The 24154-nt window shown below is 49.6% G+C and overlaps 2 protein-coding genes across 2 annotated transcripts in view; one reads left to right on the plus strand and one right to left on the minus strand.

Annotated features, from left to right (window-relative positions):
* Window positions 1-24154, minus strand: part of MTOR (mechanistic target of rapamycin kinase) — a 128970-nt gene that overhangs the window by 46840 nt on the left and 57976 nt on the right. The window lies entirely within an intron of this gene.
* On the plus strand, window positions 11496-17807 carry ANGPTL7 (angiopoietin like 7). Its single transcript, XM_044237144.1, has 5 exons — window positions 11496-12145; window positions 14544-14644; window positions 15227-15421; window positions 16092-16290; window positions 16709-17807. The coding sequence occupies exons 1-5, from the start codon at window positions 11776-11778 to the stop codon at window positions 16876-16878; spliced, it is 1035 nt and encodes a 344-aa protein (XP_044093079.1). The 5' UTR covers window positions 11496-11775; the 3' UTR covers window positions 16879-17807.

Genomic DNA, 24154 nt, shown 5'->3' on the forward strand with positions numbered 1-24154 from the left:
AGACGTGAGGGAGCATCTCTCGTGGCCTCCGCGGGCGCCCCAGCAAGAGGGATGGCTGAGGAGCGAGGAGGACTGGGAGGGAGTCTGCTCCCTTCTCTGGGACTCTCCCCTTCAAGCTTTTCCTCAGGGCTTGTCACGGGCAGGGTGAGACCGACTGGAAGGGTCAGGGGCCACCTGCTCGAGGTCTTAGTGCTGGCCCCCCAGCACGGCAGTCCGAGGGTTTCTGACTTGGCATCCGAATGCCCTGAGGAATTCTGTTGTTTCCTGAAGGCGTTTCAAAGTCATTGCTCCACAGGCTTCTGGACTGATGTCAAATCCAAAGTAATTTGGCCTGATAACTAATTCCTTCTTGTGTGGCTCATCCGATTATCGACCTCCTCTCTTAGCCTCGGTGACCTTCAGGCTATTAAGAGCGAAGCCTGAGCCTGTCGGAAAGTCAGTCAAATAGGGAGCAGCTGCGGTCACATCTGGGCGACCACTTAGGCTTTCCTAGTGCTCCCATCAGGAATTTATGAGAACGTTATGCACTCGCTTCCCAAATGGCTCTGGGTCTCCTTTCTTCTGCCTATTTCTAGTGCAGACCACAGTCTGTGTTTTATTTGGTTCCTTGTCAAGTAAGAATTCTCTGGATTCCCTTAGCGCCGGGCTGGTGACACACACGCACAGCAGCTGATGGGGACCCTGGCAGCTCTGACCGGGGAGCTCCTGACCAGCCAAGATGCGGCCAAGCTGGACACTGCTTTGGGTCCTCACCACTGCATCGAGCAGTTTATCCTGCTTCTTTTAGAGAAGGGGACCACTTCAGACCATTCCCTGTCCCCTCTCTGAGCCCCGAGACTTAGCTCTGCGCCCCAAGCATGATTAAAAACAGAACGGCTTGATTCCTGCACAGAGCCAGGAGGAGCTGAAGCTGGCCGGGCCCCGATGGCTTTATCAGGCAGTTATCGTGGGACTCTGGGGGACTCAAGGATGTGACAGCCTCTCCCTGAAGAGGGTAAGTGAAAAGCAAAAGGACCGTGGTGAAGACAGAAGGCAACATGAGAGCATCTGAAGCGTGACACAGACAGAGGCCCCGAGGGACAATTTAAACGCAGGCTGGGGTAAGGCGAAGGCTGGCTGGTTGGCCTCAGTCACCCACCGAAAGCCGGAGTCAGGAGATGACAACAGTACCACTGGCTGTTGGAGTCAAACTTCCCTTTTCTGCTTCAGGGACGCAGGAAAAGTCACTTTACTCCTTTACTACATATTAACAAAGGGAAGGCCAGCCTTGTCAGGAGGTTCCAAAGCTGGGACATTAGGTGTCCCTGGTGCTCTAGGGCACCTAAGGCATCAAGATAAAAAAGGTGTGATGCAGAAGAGGGGGCCTGCCTGGGACATGAACTGGTTTCCTGACGTCTCAGTGCAGAGTGTCTTAAGGATAAAGGGTTTTGCCTGGTCTTCACCCTTTCCCTCGGTCACAGCTGACTGTCATGGTACGACTGCCATGTATGACTGTGACATGGTACGACTGTCACAATACCTAAAGGACATGCTAAAACTGTAAGTGAGAAAGCGGGAATTCTCAAGAATAAAAAAGACAGAATGCCAACAGCTGTGTGGGGACAGAGATCAGGGACAGGGAAGACCTAAAAAAAGTCCTATCTTTCCAAGACTGGAGAGGGGACGTATGTCTTTTTGTTCAATGTCCCTGCAACTTAACCACCTTTTAAAACATACTATTTTTTACCTGTGCATATTCTACATACATAAATGGTGAGCAGAGCATTCATTTGATTTTGTATTTTGCTTTTTCGCATAACAGAGACGTTTCCCACTCGACCCAGTCTGGATAATTACTTTGAACAGTTCCATGATTTCGTCCTGCCCATGGCTCCCAGGCCTGTGATGGGTCTCTCGGGTACACCTTCTTGGCTGGGGCTGGGGGCGGGCAGCACTCGGGAGCACGCGCTGGGCACTCTCCCATGTACAGTGAGTGACCTGCCCAGGAGCAGTCTGTCTGCGAGGCCGGCTCTGGGAAGCAGAGCGCCCATCCCCTGAGGACGGACCCAGAGCTCAGCGAGAAGCCAGGCAAGCTGCCCCATCCAACCCCTCACCTCCAGGCATCCCTGTGGCTGGACGTGGGGCCTGGGGGCCCGAGCACAACCCGGTATAAGTCCCTGTAAGGCCTCGAGGCCCGGAGTATCAAGGCGCACGATTTGTGCCAGCCAGGTTTCCAACCCCGGGGCCCGTCGGAGGCGAGCTGTAAAAATGACAAACGGCTGTCACATTTCCAAGGCTCCGGCTGATTTAGGGAGCCATTGGCAGACACATCACTCCCAGCATGTCAGCCAGTTAATTACTTCCAACTTTATCTTTCTTGTCAACACTTCTTGACAAATTGGCCATTATCTTTTTATTCTACAACAATGAGCACTGCTCCTTTTCTGGTGATGCCTGGAGGTTTTTCTCCTCCTTTCTGCTTTTTGATATCCAGAGTGCAAGGAGGAGCTCCCGGGAGAGGAGCAGAGAGAGCGGCTGTCCGGAGGGGAACAGCAGCGGGCTGGGTGCTCGGGTGAACCCAAGGCTCATTTTCAACTACCTAGACTCCCCGGCAGAGTCGGTCATTGACTACCATCCCGGTCTCCTGGCTTCCCGGTGTCCATGAGCTGATTCAGTCTCTTATGGGGATGAAGCTAGGACACAAAAGGGACATGAGCTGGCATCTAGGGATCTGGCAGCGCTGAGCTCTTGCCTGGCAACTGGGCAAGCAGAGGTGAGACGGCCTTCTGCTCCACTAAGGAGAGAGAGGCCACACTGTGGACGTGCCGAGGCCCATTCTGGAATCAGGAAAGAGAGAAAAAATAAGCTACTTCTGGGTCGGGACAGGCTCACAGAAGATGACCATGACACGCTATCCCTGAGCTGCCAAGATTCATAGTCTCTGAGATGACCAAAAAGTTTTGGAGAGACCAGCGGTGTCACCACCAGCACAGGTGGCCATCGCCAAACAGGCTGTGTCAGAGGCGGGTAGAGGCGGAACTCAGCACCGACTGTATTCTGTCAGTTGTGAGACGCACACTTTGACATCTCTGAATCGTGATATGGGAGGTCTTTCAAGGTTTCGGAGCACTGGGACATGGTTTAATTGCCACCAGTAACCCCCCACTCGCCCTGGCCCAGGGGTACATAACACTCAGAAGCAGCTTCTCTAACTCACAGTCAGAGAGGTCCCATTAAATCCCAAGGCATCCTGGAAGGTGAGCTAGATAGAGAGGAGGGGCAGATGTTTACTAATGAACTACTGCAACTTCCCCCTTTGGCCCTGGCCTGTAATGAAAGACCCTCCGTCCTTCTGGTCAGCTTTAGGAGAAACCCCAGGACTCCTCCCTTGGTCCTGCTCCTCGCTGATGGTCAGTTTTCTTGCCCATCTTGTCTCTATAAAGACAAGCTGTTGTACAATGAAGCTGTAGGAGGTCTTCAGAATGGCCAGAAAGAAATGTATGCTCTACTGGTGACTAGTGAGAGATCTGACCTCTTGGGTCTGGCCTGATGTAAGAGGGCAGTACAGAAAAAGACAGGCTCAGAAGATCCGCTCTGTGCTTGTGCTCTGGCCACACAGGGGCTTGCCTGGTCCGGGCACCTTCTGTTACGTGGGGCTGCCCCCGAGGGGGACAGATTCCTAGGAAGCACACGGCACTTCTGAAGTCTGCATGAGCCCAGAGGCTTGGAATGTGTTTTTGTCGAAAAGTGAGGAGCTTTGAGCAAATCCTCACCCCTCTGGCCAGAGTGCTTTTGCTTCCAGCAGAGGTAGAGGAAAAGAACAAGACTGTGTGCCTTTTCTGGAAGCCAGGGAACAACGGGAAAAGCAAGACTCATACTTCCAAGCCACACCGTGGTGACACCTTGGGAACATGTGTTTAGAATTAGGACATGGAGTGCATTTTATCCGCCCTTCTAGCCCCTCGCCCAGACTGCAAAGCCCAGGCACACTTGCTATTAACTGGTTGCTCTGGCCCAACTGGCTCAACTTCTCGAACATTCTCAAAGAATTACAGTTCCGTTTTCCCGTTAGTGCAGCCTAAGTGAAGGTGGCAGAGGTCTGGCCTGAGGGAAGCTCTGGATTCCCAGGGCAGCTGGGTACAAATGTGTGGTCTTATCCTGCACCTTGGACAGGGCCTTGTCTCCAGCTAACAGTGAGTTTCTGTTACTGCAGCGTAATGGGCATTTCATCCCCTTTTGGGGACAGCAGGATGTGTCAGGTCCCTGGATAAATTATAGGATTTATAGCCTTCAGCCCAGAGATGCAGGTGTTTTTATGGGGACACATTACTTTGTTCTGTCTTCAACATGAACTGCTGCACGTGGCCCACCCTGCTGCCCCCCTGCGCGCGCCCCCCCGCCCCCCCCGCCCCAGGCCACGATGATGGTTCACTAACAGGCCAACGCAGGTTGAAGCAACCAGACACGCCAGTTATACATGCCTCCGGCACAAGGCACTGCAGGACAAAACCTGCCCCAAAAGCTCTGTGGTCCTCCTCTGGTCATCTTCAAATGTAAAGAAAGGGGAGTGAGACACAGATCAATGGTTTCCAGGGAGACAAAGTGAGTATTCAGTAAGGACACTGCCTCCGGGTATTGATTAAGATACAAGGTGTGACGGAACGAGGTCAGAGCTTCCAGGTCCCACTTCCTTTGGTTCTGTGACTGAGACCTACAGAAGAAAAATGGACTCAGAGCAGGACAGAATGTGGTAGCCAACGATGAAGGCCTCACCATGACAAAGTACTGCCAGTGGCCATGGAGAGAGACTCTAAGTCTCCGTGACAGGTGTTTATGTAGGCGAAGACAACCTTCTGCTGGGAATTCATTCTTTCACTTGACAAGTTCCAGGGAAGGATCTCCTTGGGCTCAGGCCTTGTGCGAAGAGCTGGCTGCTAGAGCTACTGTGGTAAACACGACAGATACGGTCTTCGCTTTCGCAGGCCTTACAGGTCAGTTAAGCAGATACGCAAACAAAAAAACAAACCCCGGGGCGCCTGGGTGGCTCAGTGGTTTAGGCCTCTGCCTTCAGCTCAGGTCATGATCTCAGGGTCCTGGGATCGAGCCCCACATCGGGCTCTCTGCTCAGCGGGGAGCCTGCTTCCCCCTCTCTCTCTGCTGCCTCTCTGCCTACTTGTGATCTCTGTCAAATAAATAAATAAAAATCTTAAAAAAAAACAAAAAAAAACCCAAGGTTAGCGCTGTGAAGGTAAGTACCATGAAGAAAACACAGCGCTTAGATGGAGACTAATGTTGGGGGCTTGGTTTAGATTCAGGAGGGCAGGGAGGGCTTTTCTGGTGAGATGATGACGGTATACCTAAATAATAATACCTTAAAAAAAAAAGATTATTTTAGAAAGAGAGAGAAGAAGCGGGAAGGGCAGAGGGAGAGGGTATCTCAGATTCCACGCTCAGCACGGAGCCGGCCGGATGTGGGGCTCAATCTCACAACCCTGAGAGCACAACCTGAACTGAAACCAAGAGCCAGATATGTAACCGCCTCTGCCACCCAGGCCCCCCTAAATACTAATACTAATCTAATCTAATACTAATACTAATACTAATACTAATCGCTGGACACTGACTATGCGTCTGCCACTACATGTGTCCTATTTTTGAGTCAGCTTCCTAGCTGAAGTTTAACACAATTATATACAAAGTATACACAGGGTACAGTTTGAGAAATCATCACCAAGTAAAGGTACCCTGGTAAGTGCCATCCAGACCCAGAAACACAACACAACACACAGCCAGCAGCCCAGAAGCAGAGCCTTCTCCCGACCATGGCACCCTTCCACTTCTCCGAAGGGGACAACTATCTGACTTCTGACACACAGCTTTGGAACATCACCTAAACACTCAACATGAGGTTGCGAGATACATCTATGCTGTCGCGTGCTACGGGAGTTTGCCCTTTGACAGCCGAAGACAACTTCACTCTATGAATATACCACACCTTACCCATCTGGCCGTGGATGTGCATTTAGCTGCTTGCCAGCTCTTGGCCAGTACTAGCACGGCATTCCTACAAACGTTCCTGTATGTGTCTTTGGTGCAAGTGTGTTTGCATTTCTGCTGGGACTATACCTAGAGTAGAAGCGCTGGGTTACGGGCTTGGTTCAGCTTTCGAGGACAGTGACACCTCGCTCTCCAAAGGGGTTTTCCCAATTCACATTTCTGTGAAAGTATGTGAAAATACCACCGGAAATATACAAAAATCCCCACCGCTCCACATCTTCGTCAGCACTTAGTACTATCAGTGGTTTCCATTGTAGCCACTTTAGTTGGGTGTTTAGTGGTGGCAGACGGTTTTAATTTGAATTGAGCTTGGGCAGCCTTTCATGCGTTCACTGGCCTTGTGGAGATCCTCTTCTGTGCAATAAGTGCCAATGGCATCTCTTGCCAATCTTTAACTAGGCTACCTTTTAAAAAATCATTGGGACAGGGCACCTGGGTGGCTCAGTGCGTTAAGCCTCTGCCTTCAGCTCAGGTCATGATCTCAGGGTCCTGAGATCGAGTCCTGCATCAGACTCTGCTCGGCGGGGAGCCTGCTTCCCCCGCTCTCTCTCTGCCAACTTGTGATCTCTGTCAAATAAATAAATAAAATCTTAAAAAAAAAAAAATCGTTGGGTCACAGCTCTACATATCCTCTGCAGACAGTGTACATAGAGATATGTCCTGGAGATCGCTTCCTGCCTTTTTACTCTCTTCACGGTGTCTTCTAATGAACAAGGATGACTCCTTTTATTGCATTAGATAATGTTTTCTTGGATGGTTAGTGTACTTTATATCTTGCTTAAGAAATCTTTGCTTATCCCCAGATGCTAAAGATAAGATCTTTTGTTAGATCTTTAGTTTTAAAAAAAACTAGAAGCTTTAGTTTTTACCTTTCACATGTAGAACTCAAACCTCCTCTGAACTTGAAGTTTTGTGTGTGGGTGTGAGGTATGTAAGTCTACCTAGCTGACCTGGAAGAACGTACTGAAATGACTGTCCTTTCTTCCCCGTTCTGTGGTGCCCCCTTGTCATAAATCAAGTGTCTGCTTATGTGTGGGTGTTTCTGAACATTTGATTCTGCTCCGCTTATCTACATATGAGTCTATCCTTGTGCTAACACCACACTGCCTGAATTACCTATGGTAGCTTTGTGATAAATCTTGATTTCTAGAGTTTAACTCCTCCAAATTTAGTTTTCTTTTCATTTTTAAAAAAAGATTTTATTATTTGAGAGAGAGAGAGAGAAAAAGAGAAAGCACAAGCAGAGGGAGAAGCAGGCTCCCCACTGAGCAAGGAGCTGTATGTGGGACTTGATCCTACATGACACTGGATCATGACCTGGGCCAAATGTAGACATTTAACCAGCTAAGCCACACAGGTGTCCCTAAATTTAGTTTTCTTATTGAAAAAAATGCCTTAATTTTTTTATTTTTTATTTTTTTAAAAGATTTTATTTATTTATTCGACAGACAGAGATCACAAGTAGGCAGAGAGGCAGGCAGGAAGGGGCGGGGGGAGCAGGCTCCTTGCTGAGCAGAGAGCCCAATGTGGGGCTCGATCCCAGGACCCTGAGATCATGACCTGAGCTGAAGGCAGAGGCTTTAACCCAGTGAGCCACCCAGGTGTCCCGCCTTAATTATTTTAATCCATTGTTTTATTTAACCAAAAATCCTGTGAGATGAAGTAGTTATTATGATTTTCATCTCCACTGAACAGATCTGTAAACCCAGAGAAATAATTTGCCCAGGGTCATATAACTATCAAGTGATGGCAAGGGATTCGAACCCAGATTCGCCTGATTCTAGGCCCAACTATTTCAAGTACTTCATATGCTGCCTTCTTAGTCCTCAAGCCAGATGATCCCTTCAGGGCGTTTAATATGAATGAATTACAATTTCAAGAAATTCTAATGTTCTAAGTCACCCATTTCCAGTTAAAAATCTTGTTTGCCAACCACAAAAAGTCACTTTCCTGGTGAGACTTGGGAAAACGGAGCAACAAGAGGTAAAAGCTGCTTAGATTCCTTCCAGAGCTCCTTCTGCCTCCGGAGTAGCAATCATGCCCCTCATTCGGACTCCTTAGGTCTGCATGAGGGCCTGGCTCCCTCCTTCTCTCTGGCTTTAACTGCCCCCGCCCCCGACTCTTAAGCCCACACTCGATTACTTATGTCTTCCTACTAAGTCAAGGTCTTTCACAAAGCTGCACCTTGCTCCCACCCCTGGCTACCTCCTCCTTTTTTTCTGAAACCTGGGCATCCCTCCCCTGGGGAGGCCTTCCCAAATTCATCTGGGTTAGGCACTCCTCCTCCTCTGTGCCCCCATCCTCCAGTGTCACACTGTCCTAGAGCTCAGCTGTCTGTTTCTCCAACTAAACCGTGAGGCAGTTGAGGCTGGCCCAGCACGGTCACTGCTCTGCAACTCCCATGCTGGCGCACAGACCAGTGTTCGCTACAGAATCCAAGGGCAGCAGAGACAGACTCTTTTGCTGGGTGCTACAATGAATAACAGACTCCAGGAGGCCAGAGAGCATGATTTCTAACCTGTCTGGAAAGCATGCACTCTTCGAGAAGCTGAGGGAGTGACGGATGTACCTTCTGGGATGGATGTGGGCCTTTAGCTGAGACAGAAGTAAGACCGAATGACACAGGGTCAGGAACGAAATGGCTGCATAGAGTAAAGAAAGCTGTGGCTCACTGAAAGACTTTAGGAGAAGGAAAATATCCCCATTTAGTACACAATTAAACGAACAAGGCAGGTTCTTCTGACAGGAATTCATTCAATAAACTAAGAGTCTGGTTCTGAGGGTCATTCTTTCTCCCCCTCACCAATCTTGCCGGTGATGGCTTAAGAGCAGGCAAGGGCATGAACACATTAGAATAGGAGGAGTCTCTCCAACCAGAACGTTTTTAAGAAAATGAGACCTGACACTCCCATTTGGGTAGAAGAGACCACCTTGAGGCCCTTCCCTGCTCTGAAACCCTCAGGCTGCTCGAATGCCTCTGGTCCCTGGTGCCAGCCCAAAGCAGCACAGCCCAGACTGTGAAGTCTTTGAGAACTTCCAGGCTGAGTGAAAGCTCACTGGCTTTTCTCATTTAGAATATAAGTTTGTTTTCATAAACATCTTTCCCAGGAACACCAAGCTAACCCTCCTTCACCACCAGCAAAATAGAGAAAGGGAAAAACTGCAAGGTGTCCCACACCTTGCTTTCCAGATTTTTCTCAGTTAATTCCCATTTTTATGGTCACTTTATTCGCTGAAGGGCACAGAAGGGAGTAAAAAAGCCTTTTGGAGAAGGAAAACCGGTCTAGTCTGCCACATCCTTCCTGGTTTTTTCTACTGGCTTAGCTGTACTCAAAACAAGGGTTTACTTTTTCCTTCTTTCAGAAATTCAGAATCTAGGACATCACAGGGTTGTGGATGTTTGGAGAGCTAATAATCTGGCATGGGGAACACTCTTAATTTGCTAATTTTTAAAAATCTGGGCAGGGTTTACTGACATTTGGGCAGCTTAGGTGATGTAAGAAAATCTTCAAATAAGGAAAGCCTCTGTGCCAACTTATACCTCATGTTAGAAACTGGTTTTCACAAAATACATGTCAGAGAGCAGGCATTCATGCTAACAGCTAGATGCTTCTGATCCAAACTTAGGAACCTCTAGAACGGACTGCTCCACAAATGATTGATTCACTTTCTGCCCGAATATGAAAATTTATTCATAACAGTTTCCTGTTTGGGCCGGGTAAGCGGCCACTGGGAAGGACAAACAAAAAGCTGGCTGGGGGTCCATGAGGCCGTGGTACTCTGTCCTGGGTGTTGCTGTGCAGTGCTGAGATGGCAGGGTCACACGTGACGCTCCACGTGGCTGTGTGGGTCCTGGGGCACGAGCTTAGCGCGGGCTCGAAGATCCTCACGGGGTTCAGCGGGCCGTCGGATGCTGACAGCTGGGGCCGGGTTCGTGTTAGTGAACGCTACGGGGCACACTGTAGTGCCCAGCTGGGCTGGGCTGGGTATCTGCGCCAACAGAGCGGGGACTGGCTGCCGATGCTGGGCAGGGGATGACAGGTTGCTACAGGGGCCAGCCAAATCCTCACCCCTCAGTGGGCAAGGAGACTAGGGAGGGGGCAAAACAAACCCTGATCTACCCGAGCCACTCCCGCTTTTTCATTTAGAGAGGAACAAACTGTTCGGTAACTCTAGCTTCCCGGGGAGCCAGAAGTCCCAACTGGAAAAGGACTCTGGGGGAATCATGGCAGGGAAGGGAGGGCTGATTGGTTGTCAAGTGCCAGGCTCGTGTGTGAAGGCCCCACACCGGATGGCAACAGTATGAGGACTGCCTCAGTGGCTCTGTTAACACAGAAACAGCAAGAGTGTGTTCCAAAGACAGAGTTTGCTACCGTCTAAGGATGGCGGGACCTCTGTAGACATTCTCTGTGAAAAGCTCATGTTAAGTATTTAAGGTTTGCTGAAATCCCAGGTTCTTCCCATTTGTTTTCAAAGGAGTAGTGCCCTTCAAACACAGTACATGCGACATGACAGTAACCCTACTTTCAGGGATATAGATCACACAGAGAGAACAGCTTCAGATCTGCAGACTGTATTACACAGGACGGGGGAAACGACACTAGAGATATGAATTTATTACGCGATGGGGATTCCTCTCCCTATGATTTAATGTCCGTTCCAAGTTTTGAAACAGGCCAAGGATGGGCCTGTTCTCTGTTGTGCCCATAGATGTGAGCATGCAGGACCATCCCAGAGCCACGTCCGTCACTCCTGAGTTTCTGTCCCTGCTGTCCTCTCTGGCATCTCCTTGTCAAATGCCAAGAGTGAGAAGCTAATGCTGGCCCACTGCTGACGAAGAAAGTACGTGCAAAGAAAGACGACTGAGCAAATCCTGTGGATACAAACTACGAAGTCTTTTTCTGCTTCCTGAGACGATTATCCTATTTCTAGAGCTCTTCTAAGTTAGAGATTTTCAAATGGGACACAATGTTAGATTTGGGTGGAATAAGGGTTTTGTAAAACACTGAATGATGATCAGAGAAAGGAATAACCAGCCTTGTTAAAAGCTCGCTCAGCAGGATGCCAACATATACCAGATGCTCGTATAAACGGCGTGGATGACATTTACAGGCCTCCCTGGGTGAGCGGGGAGCCTTAGTCCCAACTTCTCTGCCTACCTTAGACTCACCCCACGGTTATGTAACCTTCAGAATGGAATTTGGAAATTCTTCTGACCCTGCCCGGCCTGCTGATAGAGCTGAGCCAGTGGCTGGCAGGGGCATAATCTAATAGCCGAAATTGGAAACACACAAATTCATAGTCCTCTTGTCTCAGCCCAGAGACTATGCAGGCAAGGAAAGAAAGACGCGGCCCTGTCTCCCTCCTCCCCTCTGGCCTAAGTTTACGCTGACTTCACCCAACAGGCACCTGACCCTCCCAGATGAGCTGGGAGGGGCTAAAGCCCCACGCAGGCCACAGTGGGGGCGGAGGTGCAGGCAGCGGATATTATTTAAGATGCTGAGTCTGTAGGGCATTCAGGGAAAGGAAGGAAAGGTATAGGGAGCCCAATTAACCTGCACTTTCAAACTCAAGCTTTGAGAAAGGCTCCGAAAGAGCCCAGGAAGAGAAAGCAAGAACGCGGGGAGCCCACCCAGAGAGAAAGTGCCAACTCGTCATTTGCTCTGGCTTTTGCAGACCTCAGCTGGGCATCTCCAGATCCCCAGAAGGAAGAGCCTTCCTCACCCAGGCCCAGGAAAGATGCTGAAAAAGACTCTCTCGGCCGTGACTTGGCTCTGCATTTTCATCACGGCCTTTGTCAGCCACCCAGCATGGCCGCAGAAGCCCCCGAAACGCAAGACCCCTGCGCAGCTCAAAGTGGCCGCCTGCTGTGAGGAGGCCAAGGAGCTCAGGGCCCAGATGGCCAACCTAAGCAGCCTGCTGAGTGACCTGAGGCAGAAGCAGGAGAGGGACTGGGTCAGCGTGGTCATGCAGGTAATGGAGCTGGAGAGCAGCACCAAGCGCATGGAGTCGCGGCTCACGGAAGCCGAGAGCAAGTACTCGGAAATGAACAACCAGATCGACATCATGCAGCTGCAGGCAGCCCAGACTCTCACCCAGACCTCGGCAGGTAAGGAGAACACGTTCTCACGCTGCTCATCACCTTCTTGCTCGAATGGCTGAGCGTCTCTGTCTGTAGCATGGTTTCTACAATCCTGGCCATCAGATCGATGACTGAGGGTTCTTTGGGGTCTATTTTCCTGGGTATGTGCCACCGGTTCTACTGTTCTGTACATTTCTATAAATTTACCCAGTGTCTGCACCATCTCTTTATTCACAACATGTTTCAGCCTATGAATGGTAGGAATTAACCTCCCAGAGAGCAGAGACACAACGTGGTTTGCCCAGTCACATCACAGGTCTTAGAAACAGGGTTCAAGTCTCCCTCCCAGGTCTACTTCCTTAGCCAGAGCTGACAGTCCCAAGGAAGCAGGAATGAACACCAAAACTGTAACATCTGTTGCTCTAGAAGCTAAGTTTTGCCAAACACAGTTCTGTCATGTCCCTAAGATTTAGTGGTACGGGCATTAATGGATTCTGTGTCTTCTTTGTAAACCTGACTCTTCCCACTGGCTCAGAATGAGGTACAGACGCTGCCTAGAGCCAGATGAAGAATTTCTTTGTGTTCCGGAAAGAACAGGCTCCTTGAGATTCCTTGCTTCTGAGATTTCTACTTCTTCCCGTGATCTCAAATAAAATTTTCCCATTATAGGAAATAAGAAAATGCAATGCTGAGATTTGGATTTTCAGTGGCCCCCCAAATAAGACACATTTAACGTTTTCTAAAATAGTTTTCAGTTTCTAGTTAGATTGGCTCAGACTGGCCAAGGTCAATTTACTATTCAGAGAGAAGAGACCTGGGTTCCTGGAATCATCGGGAAATTATTACTTGTAAGGAGATATCCTACAGCTCTGTCACTTACTGCTGATACAAGAACTTTTGGTCACATCATAAACCAGTCAAGAGACAACAGACTAAATGTCACTGATTGCTCTCAGTTCAGATGAAAAAAAAAAGGGGGGGGGTCAACATGAAATTAAGCTTCGACATCCCATTATTAATTAAAAAACCACCATGTGTAAATCGCTTTCTAACTAAGCATGTACTTCCTGCCCCTCAGGGTGGGACTAGAATAGAAAGGTATCCTCAGGACATTTTCCAGACAGGTGGGTCCTGATCTGGCCTGTGAGATGAAACCACACCCGAGGGAGAGCAGGCCAGCCGGGAACCTGCCCGGGCCACCCCCAGCTCTTCCAGTCAGCATCTACTCCCCTCCCAGCAGGGAATTTCTTGGGGGTCAAACAAAGGCAGCTCTCCCTCTGTGCCTCTTCCTCTTCTTGCCCAGGACACGTTCCTCATTTGTCTTCTCTATTACCAGGTGCTGGGTCACCTTCATACTGTGTTAGCAGGTAGGCCAGTGAGAAAGCAGTAAGTTGATGCTTTCATTATTACAGAAAATGAAGGGATTGGTGGCAAAGACATGTGCCTTCCCATCCCCCGCCGCAACACACTCTGCTTGGGATGGTTCTTGGCGGAACTGCTGCCATCGCTGTGCTCTTCTTGAAGGCCCAGTGCAGGGGACCGCCAAGGAAAGAACCCCAGACTCAGAGGGTGGGAAACCTCTCCCGGATAGCAAGAGATCCTCTCTTTGAAAGCTCTCAGGAAAGGTGGTTTCTTCCATGGTGCTCTTTGAGATTTGCAACATAAAGACAAGCAGGCATAAAGCAGTAGACCCTGGGCAGCCAAGGAAGCATTCCAATCAACCTGAGTGAAAACCAGCCTGCTCAATGCTATTGTTTGCTTGTTTTAATAATGCCGCTAGGAGAGGGCCTCCAAGTGTTCCTCAGGGTGTTTGCATTTCCATTTGAGAATCAAGCAGTGTTAGATGAAGGGGGGGAAATAAGATGTGAAATCTATCTCCCTTCATTAGGGTCCTAGTTAGGCAATCTAGATAAAAATAGCTAATTCTCATAGGTAAGAACAGCCATTACTTCTGAAAAACCATCCCTATCACACAAAACAACCCGATGAGATACTCATGTCTTATGTGGGGAGAGAGGCTGGCTGTCCCAGAAGCTGAATTTATTAAAAAGGAGCATCTGTTATGTAGCCCTCACACACTGGAATGTTTCCAGAATTCACGGGCTAGAACTTCTGCAGGAAAATCGATTTCAGAGTTAACCTAAAAGCACCTGTGTGATTGTTCCACTGATGCTATTCTGGTGAAGGGCTTCCCCACTCCTCAGCCCCCCAACCACTAAAGCCAAAATACACCCCCCTTTTGGTCTCCCAATGCCCACAACTCTCCAAAATCCAGACACGGTCTTGTAATGCACACTCATGTGAATGTCGTAGTAGAAATGAAGTCTCAGTTTTGAAACTTTCAATTGAGATGCAGCCTGAACGCCCACCTGCCGTGGGGCCTCTGGCTTTGGACGCTCAGCCCTGTGATTTGCTCCTGTTGTAGATGCCATCTACGACTGCTCGTCCCTCTACCAGAAGAACTACCGCATCTCTGGAGTGTACAAGCTGCCTCCCGACGACTTTCTGGGCAGCCCCGAGCTGGAGGTGAGGTCAGCAGAGCCCACTGCCCAGCTGTTGCCATCTGTCCTCTGCCCCCTAGGAGGGCCGGGGGCAACGGGCTCATCACCGTCAAAGCAAAGGGAAACTCAAGGCAGAGAATCAAACATACCAAATAGCAGAGAGCTAGCCACACGTTCAATTTGTGCCTGGGAACCCCCAGGCATCTGTTTTGCCCCTTCAAGTCATTATCAACCAAACATGCAATCTTCTAACACAGATTAGATAACTCTATAACCTCCACCCAAGCAGCTGACCTTTCTTGCCACCACCCAGAGCAGTTATTCTTTGGGGAAGGAGAAAAGAGAACATGGCGAGCACACGTGGATTTTCTTCTCCTCCAACAACATGTGCACTTGCCCCCGTCCTCAGTTTTGACAACTGTTCCCCACCATCCCGCTCCTGCTGGTCAACACGGCTGGACGGCGGCTGTACTGAGCCAGCATGATTACGGGTGTGTGCACATGCACAGGCTCTGTGGAAATGGGAGGAAGGGGGTGCGGCCTGCCGCCCTCACACCCCTCCACCAGCCTCCGTGGGTCCCCAACCAGACCATCCTCTCTGCCACAGGTGTACTGTGACATGGAGACGTCCGGCGGTGGCTGGACCACCATTCAGAGACGGAAGAGCGGCCTCGTCTCCTTCTACCGGGACTGGCGGCAGTACAAGCAGGGCTTTGGCAACATCCGTGGGGACTTCTGGCTGGGGAACGACCACATCCACCGACTGTCCCGACGGCCGACCCGGCTACGCGTGGAGATGGAGGTGAGCACAAGGCCTCGGACCAGAGCAGGCTGCCACACACAACCATGCACAACTCTGGGGACGCCCCCTTCCCACTCTGGCTCGCTAGAGGCTCCTGTATTTATTATGATGGTTTTCCTGCAGGTTGCAGTACAATTGAGGGAGAAGAGGTTTTTTTTTCCCTTTCTTTTTTCTTTTTGTTTGTTTTCCACAAAAGCAAGGCTGTAGATTATTTAAGAAGAGGCTGGACTCAGGTCAGAGCAGAGGGATCCACAGTCAGGGGGGCTGAGTGGCGGGTCCCTGCTCTGGCCTGGGGCACGAGCTCCCCTGCGTGCAAACTCGGAGGGCCGTGAGAGGCCTCGGAGCACTGCTCTCTTCTCAAGCCCCTCTACCACACCTCCAAAGGGGATGCGGCCAAACACACACCCACACCTTCCAGGCGGGGACGGGAAGGGCCACAGAGAGGCCAATCAAGGCCAGCTGGGGACTCAGGGAGATGCGTAGTCCAGGACCCTTGTTCTCTGACTCCTACCTTAGTGGGGTCAACTCAAGGCAAACGTGGGAAAGCTGTGCTAGGCCCGCAGCAGGAACCGGGTGCATGGCTGCGAGCGGAGAGAGGACAGCATGGCAGGAGGGGACAAAACGAGAGCCCCCTGCAGCTCCCCTTAAGGCTCTGCGTGCCCCCTGACAGGACTGGGAGGGCAGCATGCGCTACGCAGAGTACAGCCGCTTCGCCCTGGGCAATGAACTCAACAGCTACCGCCTCTTCCTGGGAAACTACAGCGGCAACGCAGGGAACGATGCACTCATCTACCACAACAACACGGCCTTCAGCACCAAGGACAAGGACAATGACAACTGCTTAGATAAGTGCGCACAGCTCCGCAAAGGTGAGATGGGGGGGGGCGCCTGGGTGGCTCAGTGGGTTAAGCCGCTGCCTTCGGCTCGGGTCATGATCTCAGGGTCCTGGGATCCAGTCCCGCATCGGGCTCTCTGCTCAGCAGGGAGCCTGCTTCCCCCCCCCTCTGCCTGCCTCTCCATCTACTTGTGATTTCTGTCAAATAAATAAATAAAATCTTTAAAAAAAAAAAAAAAAAAGGTGAGATGGGGGACCTGGGGGGGCACTCCCAAGTGAGAAGAATAGATTTAGAGCCCCAGCGCTGGCATTCTGGCTTTGTTGGGGACACTGGCTCGAACTGCTTAGCCACTGTTCCAAAAGCAGCTTCCCAACTCCTGCTGTCTGGTCTGCGAGCGATTTCCAAGCAGGGTGCACTCTGCATCACAGCCCTGGTCTGTTTCTCCTGCCAGGTGGCTACTGGTACAACTGCTGCACAGACTCCAACCTCAACGGAGTGTACTACCGCCTCGGGGAGCACAAAAAGCACCTGGACGGCATCACCTGGTACGGCTGGCACGGGTCTAGCTACTCCCTCAGACGGGTGGAGATGAAGATCCGCCCAGAAGACTTCCAGCCCTAAGTGGAGGCCTGCTGTGGGGCAGGCCTGGGAAAATGGGGACACATGGAGGCTGGGTGAGGGCGGGGAAAGGCAGGAAGTGGGGAGAGAAAGGTAGGGATGGAAACTGGCCTACAACCACCAATGAGAGGGTCAGGATCCGAGGAGCACAATCAAATTTAAGTACAAGGGGGTTACCGAATGGGATGAATTATTTTAACACAGTGGGTTATCACACATACTTCTCAGGAGGCTGGCCCGAGGGGGCTTTCTCTGCCTGGGATCCCTGACAGATTCACTAAAAGCTTTTCCTTTCCACTTGATTCTTCTGTGAAAGAAAAGCAATGATGACATCACTTTACCTATTCAGTTGAAGGCCTAGGTGATGTGAGGGCAGAAAACAGATCCCTCGCCTAAAAAGAACCCTGTGATTTTGATCCTCAAGGAGAGGTCTTGGGTGTTAGAGAAAGGCATGAAAGAGAGTGGTGGAGAGTTCTGATTTTTCAAATTCGATGAAATTACCCTCAGTCCACACATTTTTTTAAAGATAAAAACTTTTTTTCTGCGGGTGGTGGGCTGAGCCAGGCTGGACCTGTTCAGAGGGATCTCTGGGGCCTGGGCCTGGTCGGGGGGGCTCTAGCCCTCCCTACTCTGCCGCTATCGGGGTGCGGTGTTGAAAGGCAGAAGCGGGTCTGGTGGCAGCTGGGGAGTTTCAGCAAGAGGTGGGGAGAAGTCCCTCGTGGACGCTTGCACAAACTGCCTTAAAATGTTCCGTCAATGCAGATATATCTATTTTTATTTTTTACTTTATAAGAAAAGGGCTCAAAGAGCTTCCTCTTCTAACTTGTCTATAAAAAAGGGGCTGCAAAATGAAGGTAGATGACACTATGGTTAATAATTCATGCTGTATATAAGTATTTTGCTTTGTAAAAATAAAATACTGTAGTATATTATAAACATCTGAAGTTTCTTTTTTCTTCTACAATAAATTCTTTTGAAACCTGTTGGTTTTTAAATTATTGCCATTATCATTTAGAGCAATGTAAAAGCTTTGTGGAAAAACAGAGGGTGGGCAGTGAGAAAGAGACTTGGATTTGGTTGCAATCTTCAGGAAAACCAAGAGAGGAGGCAGAAGCCAAAGACTGAAAAGGTGGTGGGGGGAAAAAGGGCAGCAGCCCCTGGGAGAGGTCAGACCTAGCCTACCTGCCTAAGCCCAACGGAGCCCAGTGCTACCACTTGGCTTCAAAACACTCCGCAAACCCACTCTTTTTCTCTAGTTGAGCAAACTAACACATAGAGAGGCGGCATATCTTTAGCTATAATAGATGCCAAATAATTTTGACTGTTAGGAAGTCATTTTTTCCTCGACAAAAAGGCCCATTCCCCTTGACCCAGTCAGTGTGAGGCGAGCCATTATTCTTACTCAGTGTTTCCTATTGTACTTACAGTCCCTGGATTGCTGGGAACCTATTTAACCTTAAAAACAAGAACTCGGGGATTTTCAAAGGAAAAGAGTGAGCAGAAAAGAAGTGCACTGAAGCAGGGCATCCCACAGGACAGGCATTCACACAGAAACTTCCTGAAGCAGGAGGGGAGTCTTAGATGCCCAGCAGCCAGCACAATACTGCCTAGAAAGGGGGGATGAAAAGATCAGGGGGTTAAGAGAAACAGGAAAAAAAAAGCACAAACGCCTCTGGCAGAAGTAGCTGAATTCTCTCTTTCTCTCTCCCTCTCTCATCTCCTCTAACCCCACAACTAAAAAACACCTGAAACTCCAGGCACCAAAGGCTACAATAAACAAGTGGGACCGCCTCAAACTAGAAAGTTTCTGCACAGCAAACAGTATCCAGAAAAGGTGACCTACAAAATGGGAGAAAAGATTTGCTATCTATGACCCCTCGTAAGGAGCGAACATTCAAAATATAAAAAGGATTCATACAACTCAATAGCAAAAAAGTAAATAGTCCTATTAAAAAATGGGCAAAGGACCTGAATAGACACTTTCCCAAAAAAGACATTCTTGGAACGGCCACTAGACACATGAAAACGTCATCAGCATCACTCATCTTCAGGGACGGGCAAATCAAACCACCCAACGAGACTATCTTCTCACACCTTGTACAATGGCTGTTGTCAAAAAGGCAAGAGACAGCAAGTGTTGGTGAGGATGTGGAGAACAGAGAACCCTTGTCGTTGGTGGTGGGAATGCAGATGGGTACAGCCACTATGGAAAAGTCTGGTGGTTCTTCAAGAAATTAGAAGTAAAACTCCCATATGATCCAGCAATTCCACTTCTGGGTATACATCCAAAGGAAAAGATACCAGTATCTCAAAGAGCTATCTGCACTGCCATGTTCACTGCATCATTATTCACGATAGCCAAGGCATGGAACAACCCACGTGTCCACTGACAGATGACTGGATAAAGAAAATGTCACACATACAAAAAGGAACATTATTTAGCCATAAAAAAAAAAAAAAGGGAAATGCTGCTGTTGTTGATGACATGGACAAATCTGAGGGCATTACACTAAGTAAAATAATAAGAAGAAAAATATTGTATGGTATCACTTACATGTAAAATCATTCAAACAAAACAAAACAAACTACCATCTGATTTCATAGAAACAGAACAGAACCATGGTTGCCTGCGGATGCAGAGATGGGGAGATGCGGAGACAGGGGTTGAAGGGCACAGACGTCCAGCTGTAAGACGAGTAGGTTCTGAGGATCTAATATACAGCACAGTGACCAGTCAGAGGACAGTGTCGTGTATTTGAAAGCTGCTGAGAGTAGGTCGTAGGCGTTCTCATCGCACACACACGAGGGTTAACAATGTGAGGTGATGGACGTGTTAATGATCTTGAGCTTAATAGTCATTCCATAATGTCTATCGAGGCAGCAAGTTGTACATTCTAAATATATACAATTATATGTGTTTATTATTCCTCAATAAAAGTGGGGGCATCTAGGGGCGCCTGGGTGGCTCAGTGGGTTGAGCCACTGCCTTCAGCTCAGGTCATGATCTCGGGGTCCTGGGATCGAGTCCCGCATCGGGCTCTCTGCTCAGCGGGGAGCCTGCTTCCCCCTCTCGCTCTGCCTGCCTCTCCGTCTACTTGTGATTTCTCTCTATCAAATAAATAAATAAAAAATCTTTAAAAAAAAAAAAGTGGGGGCATCTAAACTTTACTAATCAAAACCTATAGCTGCGGAAACTTACATTTTTACATACATACAACTGAGTAAACAGAGGATGAACTTCCTGTGATGAGGTTAATGTTGGGGGGAAAATGTTGGCATGAAACAAACAACTGCCCTACAAAAAACTGAGGCTCAAAGTCGGCATCGGCGGCTCCTTCCACCCCGCTGGGAAGACCTGTAGACAGTGTGGCCGAGGGGAGGGGAGAGTAGTCGCTGGAGAACAGGACGCGGCGTCCGCGCCACCTACAGCGCGCTCTGAAGGGAACCGCTGCTTCTCTAGTACCCTTCTGGAGCAGCTGAGGTCAGCACCGAGGGTTCAGAGACAAGGTCGGTACAGTCTCTGACCTTAAGGAGGACAGAACCACCAGGAACCAAAGGAGAGCTCCGTGTCATCCCTGGAAGTGAAGGATGTTTTGTTTCATCCTCTGCGATGTAAGACAGGTGGTATGAGAGCAGAATGTCTACGTCGCAAGCACCGACCCCGGTGCTTCATTTCGTTCTGCTGTCTCAGTCAGAACTTCTTTAAAAAATGGGATTACTTGGGCGCCTGGGTGGCTCAGTGGGTTAAGCCCCTGCCTTCAGCTCAGGTCATGATCTCGGGGTTCTGGGATTAAGCCCCACATCGGGCTCTCTGCTCTGTGGGGAGCCTGCTTCCTCCTCTCTCTGCCTGCCTCTCTGCCTACTTGTGATCTCTCTCCCTGCCAAATAAATAAATAAAATCTTAAAAAAAAATGGGATTACTCGTCAGGGGCTGGGCAGTGAAAGCACCCAGCTTTGATGAGACCTTTTCTTCTTCTTACGGCGAGAAAGAAAGGAAAGCAAGTACAATGGACCAAATGCGTATGTCCCCCTCAAATTCCTCTGTTGAGGCCAATTGGCAATGACAGTATTTGGAAGCGGGGCCTGTAGGAGTGACTGGGTCATGCGGGGGGAGTGGCTCACGGATGGAACCGCGGCCCTGATGAAAGACCTCCCCCGACAGACAGCTGTGCTCGGCTTCCCATCACGTGAGGACACAGGGAGAGGGTGGCCGTGTGGCAACCTGGAAGAGGGTGCTCACCAGCACCCAATGTGCTGGTCCCTGACTGTGGACGGTCCAGTCCCCAGCACTGCGAGAAACGAACGCCAAAGCCCCCGGGTCTGCGGCTTTTTGTTAGAGCGGCCCCAGCCGACTGCCGCAGGGACTGGTGCGGAGAGCCGGGACGCTGCCGCACCGGACGCGCCTAACGGGGTGGAGCGGCTCTGGCACAGGGTGACGGGCAGAGGCGGGGAGAGCCCAGAAAGACAAGGAGAGCTAGAGAGAGAGCTTCTGTCTCCTGAGAGAGCACCCACGTGACCGTGGACAGACGGGGATAGGGGCACGGGTTAAGTATTGGTGAAGGCCACTCTGATGAGTTCTCAGACAGAAGTGAGGAACGGTGAGTGGGTAATAGAGACACGGAACCTCCTGTTGTGGAGTGGCAGACGATCTGATCGTGCTGCGTCCCAGTGCCTGGAGGAAGGCAGAGCTTGTGAGCAGTGACACTGGGTGTTCGCTGAGGAGACTGCTCAGCAAAGTGCAGAGGGGCGGCTGAGAGTACAACCAGAGAGGAGGGAAACGACATGAATGTGGATTAAGCAAAAAGGAGCCAGAACGTAAAGAGCTGGGAAATTTTCAGCCAACTTGTACTAAAAGAAATGAGCACTTGTGTTTGGAAGAGAACACGGAGGATATGGCCACGCGAGGCTCTGCTAAGGCGGTCAGTGCGCTGTGAACTGTGGACCGCATCAGCTACTCCGGCATGGAAACCATGAAACAAAACAGAAGGGGAGTGAGGCAGGAAGGAATGAAGGAAGGCTATCAAACTCCTTGGATTTTACAGGACAGAACTACGGAGCTATTTGGCTGTGAACATGTACTGTTTCTTTAAGACAAGAAAAGAATGATCCCGAAGTGGTCCAGAGATCATCAGAGCTGCCTGCTTATTTTCAAAAAAGATGACCACCGCCTTGCTTTTAACAGGCCTGGTGGACTCCCCCAGTGTGCCCAGAGGCAGACTATCAGCCAAAATGGATTACTCCCAAGCCTGGAGATCTCATGAAGTTTGCCTGGCTTGGTTTTGGACTTGCTTGGGATCTGTCATCCTTTCCTTCTTCCCCATTTCTTTCGGAATGGGGATGTCTCTCCTGTTAGCATGCCAGCAGTGTACTCTGGAAGCACATAACTTGTTTTCACAGGTTTGCAGCTGGAGACAAATTCTGCCTCAGGAGGAACTGTACCTAGGGCCTGATCCCAGATGGGTTAAGACTTCAGGGTGGTTGTGATGGAACGGATGTATTTTGCATTTGAGAAGAACATGCATTTTGGGGGGCCAGGGAGGAATCAGTGGACCGGATGTTTATATCCCCAGAACTCCCATGTTGAAGCCTAATCCCCACGTGATGGTATTTGGAAGTGTGTGTGCCTGTGGGGGGGCTTTGGGAGGTGATTAGGCCACGAGGATAGAGCCCTCATTAAAGAGAGCTCAAAGAGCTTGTTCTCTGCTTTCCAGCACCTGAATACACAGAGAGCAGTCATCCATCGGACAACCTGGAAGAGGGTGCTCACCACAGCTCAACCATGCCGGCACCTTGACCTTGGACTTCCCAGCTTCCCAGGACTGTGAGAAGTGTTTGTTGTATAAGTCCCTCCAGGTCATGGTAATTTGTTAACAGTGGCCTGAATGGTCTAAGTAAGCAGGCCACCTGCCCTTACCCCAATGTTACAGGCCAACCAAGTAAAAGGCAGCTGTGTGTGTATGCGTGTGTATATTTACAGAGAATCCAATACCCATTTAGTCCTCTGTTCCCTTAAGAAGTGATTACACTTACTGACATATATAAGCCCTGAGGAGATGCGAATAGTTCATACTGTCTCAGTGTTAGTCTGGTTTGGGGATTACATGTGGGGTTTAATTTGTCCTGGAGCAGACAGGCAAAAACATCAATAGGTAGGCAGTCAGACAATTGATCCAGTAGCAAGAGAACAGAACTGTCAACATAGCACAGCTTTTTAAGACAAAAACCAAAAGTAGGAAATAGCTTTACAAAGATGTTTTTGTGAACCTGATTATTTCAAAGAGAATTTGAGGCAGTTGACTCAAATATATGTACTAGAATAAACTTTAAAAGAATGGACAGTGAAGGGAAAGCAGGAGTAGGGAAGATAAAATAGAGCTGAAAGGGAGAGGGCAGCAGACAAAAGAGGTCAGAGGTCTATAGTCTATTAGAGGTGGGCCAGGACTGAGCTGTGAGCTTCCTGGTGGCCACTGTGAGGATGGGAGGTTAATTTCTCACTGAAGAGCGATGCCTCCAACATGGAACCCAAGTGAAAACTCGGGGACATATGTCCACCCCCGACCATGGACACCCCCGGGGAGGAGTTTCCAGGAGGCCCATGCAGAGGACTGGGGTAGTGCTGAGCACACATTCTCGAAAAGCAGCCTTGTCTAAGGCTGTTTCTTAAAACTATCTGCAGTGACAATGACAGCAAGGCATTGCCATGGCGCTTATTAGGAAAAGCAGTTTCACAAAAGCAAGTGGGAAAAGCTGCAAATGGAGAAAGATGAGAAGATGGGAAGACAAGTGAAGAGGGCAGAACTGCAAGCCGAGCTCCATCGGGCTGGGACAAAACCACATGGCTCAGAACCCTGGCATGGCCTGGGAGCACAGGCTTCCACTGGTTTGTGCTTAAAGTCGAGATCGATCTGCAGGAAATTGAGTATATATTTTCAGTTATATTGGCTTACATGGTTAACAGCCTTGAACACTTTCCAGGGCTCTGACTGTATCTTCCTATTGCAAACCTGTATACACATTAATTCTCCTGTGACTGTCTCAAATACGGTAAAAGCCTGGGGTGGGATGAGGGGGCTTTCAGAGCGCTGTCAAACGGAAAAAGGCCAGCAAGGAAATTAACATGCAAAACTAGTTATTGGACACTGATGTTATTATATTCCTCTGCCAGATTTTCCATCAATTATCAAGGAAGATGGTGTCACCTACGCCAGGGATGGGAGGAAGAAATGCAGGTTTTCCTATCTGCTGCACCTAATTAGGAATGGAAGCCTTCTCCACAGGG

Source organism: Neovison vison, chromosome 2, assembly GCF_020171115.1.
Source record: "Neovison vison isolate M4711 chromosome 2, ASM_NN_V1, whole genome shotgun sequence".
In the NCBI taxonomy this organism is placed as follows: Eukaryota; Metazoa; Chordata; class Mammalia; order Carnivora; family Mustelidae; genus Neogale; species Neogale vison.